Source organism: Homalodisca vitripennis, chromosome 2 (genome assembly GCF_021130785.1).
Source record: "Homalodisca vitripennis isolate AUS2020 chromosome 2, UT_GWSS_2.1, whole genome shotgun sequence".
Lineage (NCBI taxonomy): Eukaryota > Metazoa > Arthropoda > Insecta > Hemiptera > Cicadellidae > Homalodisca > Homalodisca vitripennis.
Window position 1 is genome coordinate 162,313,940 of NC_060208.1, and position 14,787 is coordinate 162,328,726.

Below are 14,787 nucleotides of genomic sequence, written 5' to 3' on the forward strand. Positions count from 1 at the left end.
AATTCATATTTTCCAAATATCTCACTAAATGTAATTTAGTAATTTTGTCTATAATTTAAAAAAAAATTATATAACGTTAACTTACTGATGGCGAGAAAAAAGAAGAGACCTGGATTCTGGCTAATCTAAAAATTGCAGGCGCTACTACTAGTATGTTGCCGCGCCTTGTTTCGTAATTCCATTATTGTTTCACTGTTTTGATTAATTTGCGGCCTAATTGTTATGTTTAATAAGATAATTTAAATGACGGTACTGTTTTGATCAATTAAAATTGAGCAAAATTTATGTTTGTACTAAGTTCTAATAATTAGGCTCTACAGTGGTTGTAAACAAACAATAATTAAAGGAATGAATTGCTGACATTGAAGATTTTTGTATTGTTAAGATAACAATTACTAATGTTCATATATGTATAATGTAAATGTAGTGCTTTTATGTATATAAAATTTAACATTGATACCTTACTCACTAACACAATATACAGTAAACAAAAAACCTCTTACGCAAAAAAAATAGGAACATTTGTAATTGGATAAAAAAAATTTGCTTCAACAGCTTTACAAATACCACGTCAAAAGAAAATAATGTCTAAAATGAGTTACACACTGCAGGAATGCCACATTACTGAAAACAAATAACTCCATTGCTAGGATAAACAATTCGCAGGGTTGACTGTGGGGCGAAGCGGGCCAGGTCTCTTCTTTTCTCTCGCCACCAGTACTCTATGATTAATAAATATAATTTTGTCTATGATTTTAAAAATAAGTATATAAAATTAACTTGCTCTTAATTATTATTGAAGATTTGTTTAAGAATAGATACTACACTTTGGTTCAAAATTTTGGGAAATTTAACTCTTACAAAATTAAATGTGTAAATTAAGTTAATATAAGGGAAATTACTTATGCAATTTTTTAATACAATAGCATTGAGACTATTAAAACCGAATTTTTCCGTTTTCAGGTTCCTAATAACAAAATAAAACTACATTTTCAGTTCTTAGCAAAGCGAGCAATTAATTTTTGGTACGTGTTGATGGAGGTCTCGGTTCAGTGAGTACCCTGTTTTCTACAGGTCAGATTGTGCTGCGATAATTATTTAATTATCTCCACCACTGACTGCGCCGGATCCACACCCCTACAGGAGCCTAGCTTGACATTTCCTGGCTACTTTTGCATCTGCACCAGTTAATATACTTCTACTTAGATTAACATTTATTTATTGTATCACACACTCCATTATTTGGTTTGACTTAATATTTAGTGAAATAGTTTTGAAAATGAATATAATATGGATGTTAGAAATTCTGTAAAGTTTCCTTTTTGGTAAGCTTACCTTTGATTCATCCAAGGATTATTTGAAAACGTTTTTTAAGTCGTTGCTTTGACGTGAATCAGCTTTTCAAGATAATACTTAACTTGTTATATTACTTAACAAAACTTTGTTAAACTTGTAAAAACATAAATTTAATTAAATTTAAAAAGAAACACTTGAATACACTTCTATCTTTCATTTAAAAATTATCATTTTTTAATATTTCTCAGATATTTATGCATTTATATGAAAACATCTTGCTGTAGCATTGCATCTTTTACTCGTACATATTAAACCATTATCTGTTAAATTTGAATAATATACTTAATTTTTTTAATTTACCAGTATGATTGCTTTTTATATAAAATATGTTAACTATAGATGGTTCCGAATTTTCTGTATAATCCATTAATCTAATTTATGTAATTCATTTGTGGATTATATTAATTACGAGAATATGTGTTTATAAAGCTTGGGGAAGTTTTAATACTTATTATTATAGGAGGTTATATTATTAATATTTATTTAGTTGCCAATAATTCTATTTGCAAAGTACATATGGTGCCTGTGGCATTAAACACCGTTAAAATGTGTTACCGCCAACAAAACCAAAATATTTCTAAACGTAAAGTCAAAAATAAATAGGGTAAATTGAAAACGCCTTCTTTGTATTTACAAAATCAGGTAAGTAATTAATTAAGCTATTAGTTAATTACTTATTTTATAAATTATTAACTACACAAATTAAATCACTGTTCTTCATGTAAAACTTACTATACAATTTTAAACAAAAAAAATAATAAACCATTACCAAAGAGAATTGGTATGAACACGACTTAATGACCTTTACTTGGCAATTTTTACTTGTAATATTAAGTAACGTTCAATATTTCTAAAAGTAGTCTATACAACTATATATTTACTAAATTTAAAGTAGGTTTTTACTAACTTAACGTTTTTATTTTTAGTAAACATATGTAATAATTTTAAACTTTTAAAAACACAGTATATGTTACGTAGTTCTATAGATATCACATTGGACATTGCATACACTTTCATGACTTTACACTTCACACTTTATTGTATTTGTGTAATTCGTGTCAATATTGTAAGAAACATCATTCTTTTGTTGTAATAATGATCAATCAGTATATTACTAGTGATATTTAGCACATTTAAAGCAATAAACTACGAAATATAAGATATCGATACGATAATTCCCAAAGGACTATAAAAATGCGTGTCCAGCACAAGAAACGCATTTCACCATGTAACAACGTAACATTTTTTTTAACAACGTACAAATTTAATTGTAAAATGCAGTTTTGTCTTGCGTTACAAACGTAAAAGTTGCATATGATCTGTACAATAAAACATCCTACTTTTAATGACCATTCTTGACAGTAATAACGACTTGTTTTAGCATTTCAAAGCTAATAATTTAATTTACTTGCAAATTGAAATAATATGTCAGATTTAAGGTAGTTTATCAATAACAACATTACCTTAACCAATGAAATTATTGAGTTTTAATGGCGAGAAACTACTACAACCGTAAATAGAGCGAGGAAACCTCATGTATGTTTTTAAACATTTGTTACTTACCATCCGTAATTGTGATAACTTGATTATTAACTACTAACAGTGGTTATACTGACAATATTAGTTCTATGTTCATCTGATTAGTCATTATTACTATGATTTATTACAATAACTGTAAACATTTATTTTTTTAATTATCTTTAAAATTTTTGCCTTTACTTGAACTGTAGCAAATTATCTTAGATTTTATAAATATAAAATATGTAGTAAAAAGCAAAACAATATGAATGATACAATAACTTACAAGGTAACCTTAAACATGTTATTATTGTTTAATTGTCACATTGGAATTTAATTATAAAGTACTAAAAATCATAATTGATGTAATTATTTACACTGGCCATCATCGCTTTGCTAAATTAAAAGCGTGAAAATGTGTTTGGTGTGAATAATGAAGCTAAATATGCAGTACATAGTAATGCATTAATATTAATAACTAATAATGAAACAACGAAATTGGACCAATAAAAGAAGACAAAATTACGAATTTAAATAATATGTTAGCCTAATTAGTCTTTTTGATTTTAGAAATTCTTATTCGATGTGTAATTGTTTTCAAGCGTAAGTACATAAAGTGCACAAAACCGTATATTACAAAGACCATAACAATCAGGGATGTAACGAGGACAGCGATGACGTCAAGTAGTAGGTACTGGTAGAGCGGCAGATTCACAGAAGCTGGGCGCAAGTGTGGCGCCCCCTGGTGCCTGATGACGTACTCTGTCCAGTACACTGCTGTCTGCAGCGCTGTCATCGGTCTGTCTCGGAACTGCTGTGACAATCTCCTCATGTTATCTTTGTATCTGAAATGTTTTTTTTTTTTTTTAAGAAAAATTCACGTGATTAATATACGAATGTCGTTATTAATCTTATCATATCATTAATTTTATCTTATTATAATCACAATATATTATATATCAACTGTGCTTAAACATTTTAATAGTAATCATTATGTGATACTTGAAATATATGTTTTTTACTTAATAGTATGCAGGTAGGTGCACTTAATAGTTGCAGGTAAAGTTTAAATAGCTAACAATTCAAAAGACAATTGTAATTTCTGAATTGGGTTGTGTTAATGTAAGGAAAATTAGACCAAACACAACAATTTTAAGAGTTTTTTTAAGTATAAACGTGTTCAAAACAATATAAGAGATAAACATTACTGTATTACATTATTTCCTAATTATTAAATTTATGTCTTTTCCAAATGGCAGCTTAAAATATCACTTCTCTGTCTGACTGTTACATTTTTAACAATTTCCAGATTATTCCTCCATTCTCCAGATTATTATCATTATCCCAGAAGTTACTCAAACTCAATTACTCAACCAGTTACTAACTAACAGGTGTGTTTTTATTTGTCTGCATTCATTAGTGACTACAAAGGTTAAATTCTTTATTTATTACTTGTTCCACAAGGTTTAAATTAAACAAGTATAAAATTAGTATAGGATTAATTTTAATTTTCAATAGTATGAATAATTTTAGAATATTACAAGTATCATATAAGTAGTAGAATCACCACGCACAAGCCTTGTGACGCATGTAGAACAAATTTCGTCCATATAAGTGTACTATTATATGTTTATTCGAACTTATGCATTTGAGTTTGATTTGATTTGATGAAAATCCAATAACTGGGAGTTTTGTGAGTGTAGACTGCGTGTGTATGAGTGTTGTCGATCGATTGAGATAGGGAGGGACAGAAGGGGCATATGCCTCAGTGGGTGACTCGTGGACGATCTTAATCTCCTTAGTGTTGTGATTGTAGACTGCGTGTGTGTTAATTTTGTCGATCGATTGAGATAGGGAGAGACAGGAGGGGTATATGCCTCAGTGGGTGACTCGGTGGACTTCCCTAATCATCTGTGTTTGTATGATTTTAGACTGCGTTTGTGTAAGTGGTGTCGATCGATTGAGATAAGTAAGAGACTGGAGGGGCCTCAGTGGGTGACTCGATGGACGGTCCTAATCCTCTGTATATGTGTGAGTGTGGACTGCATGTGTGTGAATGTTGTCGACCGATAGATCAATTAAAAGAGAGGCCATACATAGAAAGCACGTATCAAGTTCCAGAAAACTATTGATATCGTTAAGGTATTATAATAAAATATAATCATAACTCACCTTGAGTCATTTAGAACTGCCGCGAGAGCATTCGAAATGTCACGCTCTGAGATACTGGCTATGTCAAGCAAGACGCCACAACCATGGCGCACTACGTTGTTCGCGTTCTGAAACTGGTCGCCGAAGAAAGGTATGGCCACTAGTGGCTTTCCGAAATGCACTGCTTCTGTAGTGCTGGCTAAGCCACCATGTGAAATAACTGCTCTAACATTGGGATGGGCTAGAATATCACATGATGAATTATTATACATTCAATATCACATGGCATGTGCTCTATTAATTATATGAACTAAAATTAAGTTTAAAAGTTAACCCTATTTACATGTTTTACAATTCTCCTATTACTAATTTTCTATTGATCATGAGTTAACCCAAATTTCAAAATTAAAAAAATTAAATAATTAAAAGATTTTAAAATTTAATTAAATAGGGGATTGCATTCCTACTAAAATATAAAACATGAATGTAATTTAGTAGTTTATATATTCATAAAAAGTTGTTGGATGTAAACTCCCCGGCGTTCATCTGCATCAACTCACGCATCACGCATATGCGCACTGTAGCCGCTAGAGGCGGGACTATCGCTGCCATTTTGAAGTCAGTGAAATTTGCCGTTCCTATCAATGTCTATCCAGCCGTGCTAGTGATAGGTTAATGTCGCTTCTTGTTGAAGTGACAGAATTAGTCTTTCTGTTGATTAAAATTATAACTGTTATTCCATTACATTAGGCATTACCTTACGTTCACTTAAAAAATAAATTAAGAAAAAACAGATATTAGTACACATTTTTCTGAAGAAACGTCTAAGCTATTGACGTTTGGACTTATTAAAAGATAAATTAAAATCAATAATTTCAAACGATAAAAATATAAGTACAACGGGAACAACAATAATAGGTACTGTGTTAACAAGATATTTAGCAAGTCTTTATTCAAGAAGTTAAATGAATACTTTATTCAAGAAGTCTAATTCATAGAATATAATAAATGACAGTGAAAATGAAGTAATTATTTCGGAAATACAAGATCGTAGTGAAAATTATACTGACCAAATTGTAGAAACTAAACGATACTAATGAAAACCTATAAATATTTATTAGTTTAATATTTAGAAGTCAGTGATAACTGTAATATGTACAATATAAAAAATATTACATAATAATAGGAAATATAAAACTTTATTATGTTAAAGAATTCAGATTCATATTATTTTAAATAGTATTCACTTCTGTCAGTTAGTCCCGCAACTGCCTTTCTATTTTCTTTTTTTTATATTATTATGAAACTTCATTAATATATTTGATTTTTGTATAATATAAATGCTAAATAGAATGAATATTAACACTCAAATACTTCCTTTGTTAAATTTTAAAACATCAGAACATTAATACTATATAAAAAGTTTTCATTTCATTGACATTCAGTTCACGTAATGAGAAAATCATGACATTTTTAATACATAAAAATATAAACATCACAACTGTAATACAATTTAAAACAATACAATATCATTATTGGAGTTTATTAACTTTTATACTAGGGCCTACGTCGCACTTTACTTTAACTTAAATACTTATTATATACTTTCAGATTTTGTATTCTATCTGAAGAAATGTCTAAAGTAATAATTTGTGTTAAAATCACTACGCTTAACATCTCTTATTCTAATAAAAAGCTACTTTGATATATACCTAAACTTAATTTACCATACCAAGGATTGCTTTAAAACAAACATTGTAATGCATTATGCTGTTTTGAATCTACGATGCACTAACCCTTTGACGTGGAAGATTGTGTAGTAAATTTGTGTATTAAGCCTAGAATGAAGATTACAAATTTGCTCTTTTTTCATTGTTACCCATCCAAACTTGGAAAAATATATAGTGTGCCTCTCTACACGATAGTTTGGGAACGCATGATGACAATGTAATATTAAAATTTAGATATAATATTAATATTTTTACAAGAATATGTAACTAAACAAATAGCTTACTTGTTTGAAATTAAGACTACTCTAGAAATATTTAGAGCTAGTTTATGTTTGGATGTTTATTTAAGTCTCCTAACGAACTTAGTTACAATACACTATCTCATTGTCAGACAACTGAGCTATATAGCTAGGCAGATACAACGGCAATTGTTTAGCATCACGCTGTCACAAGGGCCCTCTAAATAGGATGAGACATCCCTAAGAGCTTATTCTCATCGAATAACATGTCTATTACTTAAGAAACGTTATCTTTTGTATAATTTTAAGATTAATAAATGTTTCATGAGTCAATTGAGCCTCTTCTCGTATAATATATTCGAGGGAGCCATGCTCTCTCGTTTTGTCACAGAAACAATTACCACAATACAAAAAATGCAGAGCACTACTATTAAACTTATACTTCGTGTACGTCTCCAAAAAGATTTAATATGCAATAATAATTATTTGGGCAAAACTCCATACCTATAATATCCAATTGGGGGAGCCATTTTTTTAACATTACATTGGGAGGTGTATCAGCCAGCTCGTCTTCATACTTGAATATAACCCTTTGTGGCAAAGTCGAGAATACGTCCAGGAACATGCGGATTACACGTGGAGGCAGCGAGGAGGCCCTCACCAGTGACCCGAAACTGAACAGGATCACACCATGTGTTGCTCTGTCCATAAATAACTTTATGTCCTGAAACATTTGATTATGAATACAAGTGGATATTTTCAAGGCATTTTTTAAAGAAAGAAATTAATTATGTTAAACACTACCTATGTTGGTATGTTGGTCTTTTTACAGTAATTTACACAACTTTCATAATAATATTTACCTCAGGCAAAGGTTGCGTGCCCCTAATGTGGATGCCTCCAACTTCAACAACGTTGGGTGGAAATGGTCGACTCTGTGAAAATACAAAGTGACTGTTCACAAATACCAAGGATGTCTGACGATTTACTTCATCCATGGAGGGCAATTTCTCCTTGAACACATTTTCAGCCAGTCTATGGCTTGGAATTTCTGAGTAGTAGTTATATAGCATTTTAGCACAAATCAAAGACACAGTGCTGTAAATTCTTTGAAATAAGTTCATTTCAGATCCGTACTCCAAAAAGTAATTTGGTATATAAGAAGGGTTGTCCGGAAGCCCAGTGCGATCAGAAGTCCAAGCCGACACAGGGCTGATTACCCAACTGATAAACGGAGCTTTTAATTTGTACGGAATATAGTTAAAACAATCAGAGCCGAATATTTCGCCAATTACAAGGTCAAAAGTTTCATTCTGAAGATTCAAAAGCTTTTCGTCTCTTAATAGTTGTTCACAAGCAGCCATATGAATTCCAGTTACGACGTTTATGTCTAAAAACATCATTGATATTTTCTTTCTATAAATGTCTGGAGTCAAAACACTAATCAACGGGGGAAATTGAGAAGAAAAATCGATGTCCGTATAGTTTTCTAGCGGTCTCTTGTGAGGAAAGCTGGAGACGACGGTAAGGTGGTGACCTCTCTGGTGAAGCTCCAGAAGAAGAGGCTCCATCACCAAGAAGTGGCTACGAGAGTTGACTGTTAGCAGAGCTAAGATACGGGCTGCGCTGCATATCGAACTGAATGTCAATGTGATCAGTAAAGATATGAGCATCTGAAACAGCAATATATTTATTGTTATTAGACGTATCTAAGTAAGCTACTCTATAAACCAGCGTATATAATACTATTTAACCTGGTGTAGAATTTCTATAACTCTTCCTCTAGGATATCTGGGTTGAAATATATGTATCATATTTTGCTCGACATCTAGGAGTTATTAAATATTCTAACGCCTGATTCCACGTTATGGGATGGTTTCATGTATCCTCAGTAGCGCTAAAATGGTTCGTAGAAATATCCATCCTTACTCCACCATATTTAAAAGCTAATATGAGACCAATCTGCCATTAAGTCCATTGCTACCATTAAGTATAAATTTAGATGTATAAAATAAAAGACAAATATATAATTATGTATAATATGTGTATTTATATATATAAATATATATACATAAATGAATTTTTCTGTCGAATAAGGATAAAAAAATGATTAAATCCAAACAAAATTTTAAATCTAGTTACTATTAATAGAAGGATTTAATCTTATTATTAAAACATGGAATTTCAATATTTCAGGGTGTCCAAAGTTTTCTTGAACACCATTTCTTAGGGCAAGCAAAGAGCGTTATCATCTTAAAAAATGTATAACTCCAGTCTTGATTGTGTAGTTATAATCAGTACCACGTATTGTTGAACATAAGGTTACTTACCACAGTTCTATGACATTTTGATGAACCACGCCCTAGTAAAGGAAGTCAATTCTACTATATTCCTGTGAATGCACCATTGTGAATAGTTGCTTTACGTACACTGGCAAATATTTGTTCTAAGGAATATTATATAAATGCTGAGTTATGCGATATTATGCGTTTATTTTCTTATGGAACAATATTGTTGGATGACTACACAAAATGCAACTTTAAAGTTGGGTTATTGTATAAGTAAAAATATGGTAGAGACCTTTATTCAAATTTTGCTAATTTTTTAATCCTCAAACTTGAAGAATACAAAAATATCGTAAACTCAACATTCTTTAATATATAGATATGTAACTATTCATATGTATGTATATAAAATTCTAATACACACAAACACACACACACACACACACACACACACACACACGCACGCGCGCACGCACACGCACACACGCACGCACGCACGCGCAAATTAGTGGTACAAAGTGGACTAATACAACAAAGAGAATTTTAATTTAATTGATATCACACGCTTATTTCGCACACGCAATGCTATAACTCGGGAGTTTTTTTTATTTACTTTGAATATTATGCATCTTGACTAAATAGAGGCTGAATATATTCATCAGCGTAGCTTTTTGTACCATGCAATATCCTGAATACAATAAAAACTCCAAAAATGTTCCAACTTTTTGACAACATCTCTGTCTCTGGTGTTCTCTCTGATTGAATGAATTCTTATGCTGAATATTTCTTGGAGACTGAAGCAATATTAATGCTCTTTATTCTAATTGTTGTTTTGTTACACCTTATAACTAAAAAATATTATTGTTGATGAATATCCTCTATCGGTGAAATATTGTACGTGCAGTTACTATTTAATTTCGTATGCTATGCAGTCTTATAGTTTGATTCTCTTTGTCTAAATAATTACTTTCGTGTATATATGTTTTTCATAGTCTACTACAATCCAGATTTAGTTATTCGATGAAAAATGTTGTACTAAATATATAAACACGAAGGATATAAGCGATATTTAACAATATGCTCTTAATATTGCAGTTTTAATTTACATATTAAGATTTATCTCAAAATTATTCTATAAGGTCAAATGTTATATTTAAGTTACAGTTATTCATGTGACGTACTCGTGTACGCCATTCGCTGAGGTTGCATGCAAATTTCAAATATATAGCTTATTATATTCTTTAGATATCCTGCGGACATATAGAAAGACAACTATATTTAAGTTACAGTTATTCATGTGACGTACTCCTATCGTGTACGCCATTCGCTGAGGTTGCATGCAAATTTCAAATATATAGCTTATTATATTCTTTAGATATCCTGCGGACATATAGAAAGACAACTATATTTAAGTTACAGTTATTCATGTGACGTACTCCTATCGTGTACGCCATTCGCTGAGGTTGCATGCAAATTTCAAATATATAGCTTATTATATTCTTTAGATATCCTGCGGACATATAGAAAGACAACTATATTTAAGTTACAGTTATTCATGTGACGTACTCCTATCTTGTACGCCATTCGCTGAGGTTGCATGCAAATTTCAAATATATAGTTTATTATATTCTTTAGATATCCTGCGGACATATAGAAAGACAACTATATTTAAGTTATATTTAAGTTACAGTTATTAATGTGACGTACTCCTATCTTGTACGCCATTCGCTGAGGTTGCATGCAAATTTCAAATATATAGTTTATTATATTCTTTAGATATCCTGCGGACATATAGAAAGACAACTATATTTAAGTTATATTTAAGTTACAGTTATTAATGTGACGTACTCCTATCTTGTACGCCATTCGCTGAGGTTGCATGCAAATTTCAAATATATAGCTTATTATATTCTTTAGATATCCTGCGGACATATAGAAAGACAACTATATTTAAGTTACAGTTATTCATGTGACGTACTCCTATCTTGTACGCCATTCGCTGAGGTTGCATGCAAATTTCAAATATATAGCTTATTATATTCTTTAGATATCCTGCGGACATATAGAAAGACAACTATATTTAAGTTATATTTAAGTTACAGTTATTCATGTGACGTACTCCTATCTTGTACGCCATTCGCTGAGGTTGCATGCAAATTTCAAATATATAGCTTATTATATTCTTTAGATATCCTGCGGACATATAGAAAGACAACTATATAAACAGGAGGTCGAAACAAAAGTGACGCATCATTAAATACATTTTTGCAGACATAAAGTTTTATGGAAATTAAAGTACATTTGAACTCTTTTGCGTCATATCATGATACATCACAGTTGTTCATTAAACTTGTTTTCGTATAAGTTTGTAAATAGTAAAAATCTAAACACGAAGTCGGTATAAAGTTATTTTGTATGTGTGGGGATAGTTAGGCTACATGTTCTAATATGTCACTTGTGTGAATCTCTTATAAGGGTGTATTTATCAAGTTTACAGATTTATTTATTCTACCAATTCATATCGTTTTCTAATAGTTTCTACATCATTGTTACCCATAACACCATGTAAATATATGTGGTAACGCTCAGAAAAATCCAATGGAGAAATATGTATCCTAATCGAACTCAGTGTTCCACACTATACACAAGTTTATAGGTCTGTTCGTTTTTGAGATATCGATACAGAAGTAAAATTGATCAAGTCATATTTTTCCAATTACATTAAAAGTAACGAATTTTTTATTAAAGATTTAATTTACTTTAAAAATCTAAGTTAAGAGTGCAAAAAATACATCCTAAAATATCTTATTATGTTAAAATCTAATATTTAAGTGTGCTACGTTAGTCAGTTACAAAATCAATTACTAGGGTATATTACCTTGATGGGTGATTATTGAATAAACTATAAATTTCACGGAATGATAATGTGACCAAACTTTTTGCTATGGTTTACTCACTACTAGTCACGCAATATTGGCAGAACGGTATTCCTGACAGCACTTTACTTCAGACAGATAACCTCGAATGACTATGTTCTTGTTCTTAATTCTTTAATGACTTTAATGACTGACATGTAATTAACAGTACTAAAGCAAAATTATAGATACCAGAAATAAAAGAGCACCTTGTTAGTACGGTGGATTTGAGAAATAATTATTTGTTTTCAGGCTATATTTTTATCATAGCTTGAGACTATTTAGCCCAATTACAATAAGCGATAAAGGTTTGTTGTCGCTTAGTGCTTATATAACTTTAATTTCCTTACTTTGATGCAAAAAGTAAATCTAGTTATTTACGTGGTTACTTTAGTGAAAACGCTTAAATCAAGAAGTTGAAGGACAATATGCTAGGATAAATAATTATTTCTGCGTACCTAATTAATATAGGTAAAAGTTTTACCATAAATTACATTCAGCCAATTTTTATGTCTTTTATTCGTAACCTTTTTAATAAATGAATAATTTCAAAGTAAGTAGTCAGAAATAAAAAAATTGATCTACATACTTAACTTTGTAAAGTAAGGTATATATTTGTAAATTTGGGTGTTTTTATGTTTAGTGAGAAGATTTATGCCAAATTTAGCATGGGAATTGCTTATATATTATAAAAAAGTACATAGGTATTTTTATCCTGTAATTATACTCATCATAAATTACTTATTCTGGAATGTTATATTCGCATTAACAAAATATCATCTTTCGTCGAATGCTGCTTATGACAGTGATAATATCTGATGTTCACCATAGTGCCGAATTCAAACAATCAAGTTTATTTTGGATACTCTAAATTAGTATCCTTTGTTATTTAGGGATATTTAGGCTTATTTTACAGGACCCTCAGAAAAAAATGAGGAGTGACTGGGCAAACAAACGAGCGCAGTGAGTCAAAGGGATATCTACTTGATACATGCATGTTTCCATTGTAAAATCATAATAGGGCTCCATCATATTACAATACAAATGCTTCCACCTTTTTTACGTTTTTTTTTTTTACTGACACTATTGTAGCTATTCTGTGAAATACAACTGACCTTTGCATTGAAATTCTATTTATTTCATTGGTACTCATATAAACTGATTTACTCTCCGAATCTAGGGCTCTAAATATTGCTCTTTAAAACTAGAATTCAATTATTCTAAAATGCATCATTAGCTTTCGAATACAAGTGTCTTCTAGAGACCATCATTTATCACAGAAGTGCCTGATTTCTCGTTTAAAAATTATATACATATGAGGTCCCAGTTGTTAGCAGGAAATTATATGCGATGCCGTGGATTACTGGTAGTATTATAAATCAAATCAATACTAAACTGGATATTTACTTGGTTAAATTTACTAACACACTCTGGTATGTCTAAAATAAAATTTAAAGTTCAAAGAAAATACATTAATTGTACAATATGTTTATTGTAAATCTAACTGCTTCCCCTAAGTTTCGTTACAATATTTGTACTGCGTATAAAATTTGTTTCATAACTAAGTAGTTTACATTTTTGAATATCTTTTTCATATTCCAAATTTCCTTCCGCTTATTAATATTTCCATACTATTTTCGACTATTTCAATGAGATTAAGAAAAAATGTGGCACAATAATGTTCATTATTGTACTTTAAACTTGTAATGATTATTATTGTCCACCCAACCTGCATTTCCTTGCAATAGATACATCGACCTCATTCTCTGAATTTAAAGTTAGATGTAGCTCATGTCTATGGTTTCGTACTTTAACATTTGAGATTTGTCTACTGTATAATAAGTAGCATAATATAATTTTAATTACTTAGTAATATGATTTTATCTTTACATTCCTTATAAATATATATAGTAGGACGGTGATAAACGTATTACATCGCTTTATTTAAACAAAAACCAGGGTTTTCTCAGCCAGGGTTCTAATTTTGAAGCCAATGCAGAATTATTAAAGGAAATAACTTTATTTGGCTGACCGTTATCTATCACTCGAGGGTCCGTCTGTCTATCTGTCCGCACTTATCTCTGCGTGAACTTTGCGTTGACTTTCATTCCTGAGTCAAGGAGCATTGATTTCGACAATAATGTATGTCACTTTATAGGATTTCGTTGAGCATTAGTAATCATTTTAGCATTGGTCTTATTGGTAACAATGATGACAACGATAAAATCATAGAATAAACAAGTTTGTAAAACACTAAGCACATTCGGGACAGTTTAACACGTGATATTTAGTGAATTGGATGTTTAGACTTTATACTACATTTTATCGGGTCCTTCGTAAGTCTGTTTATCAGATTATTTGCATATAAACCAGAAAGAACGATGACAGTGTATGTCTCTTCACAGGATCTCGAGAAAGAATTGAGCTATTAACTTGTAACTCTTGTATATTTAGACTAGTAACCGTTTAGAGTTCTTGGGACATTTCTCTTCTGTCTGTCTACTTGTATGTGTGTCTGTTTTCCACAGCGTATCTCAAGCACGTATTATGATACGGATTTGAAATTTTGCATGAAACGTTATTTTCACATGAA

The 14,787-nt window shown here is 30.7% G+C and overlaps 1 protein-coding gene across 1 annotated transcript; it reads right to left on the reverse strand.

The window, feature by feature from the left end:
• Positions 1–1,961: 1,961 nt before the first annotated feature.
• Positions 1,962–12,325, reverse strand: LOC124354947 (UDP-glucosyltransferase 2-like). The gene is made up of 5 exons (XM_046805770.1): positions 12,158–12,325; positions 7,858–8,667; positions 7,499–7,718; positions 5,047–5,266; positions 1,962–3,719 (listed from the first exon to the last, which is right to left on the reverse strand). The coding sequence occupies exons 2-5, from the start codon at positions 8,665–8,667 to the stop codon at positions 3,422–3,424; spliced, it is 1,548 nt and encodes a 515-aa protein (XP_046661726.1). The 5' UTR covers positions 12,158–12,325; the 3' UTR covers positions 1,962–3,421.
• Between the last annotated feature and the right edge of the window lie 2,462 nt (positions 12,326–14,787).

What these genes read in the sequence shown, in the direction of transcription:
- LOC124354947 (XM_046805770.1), bottom strand. Translation starts at nt 8,667, where the DNA reads ATGCTCATATCTTTACTGATCACATTGACATTCAGTTCGATATGCAGC. An exon ending in GCACGCAACCTTTGCCTGAG is followed by an intron (nt 7,719 to 7,857) that starts GTAAATATTATT and finishes CAAATGTTTCAG; the next exon opens with GACATAAAGTTATTTATGGA. An exon ending in GCAGTTCTAAATGACTCAAG is followed by an intron (nt 3,720 to 5,046) that starts GTGAGTTATGAT and finishes AAAACATTTCAG; the next exon opens with ATACAAAGATAACATGAGGA.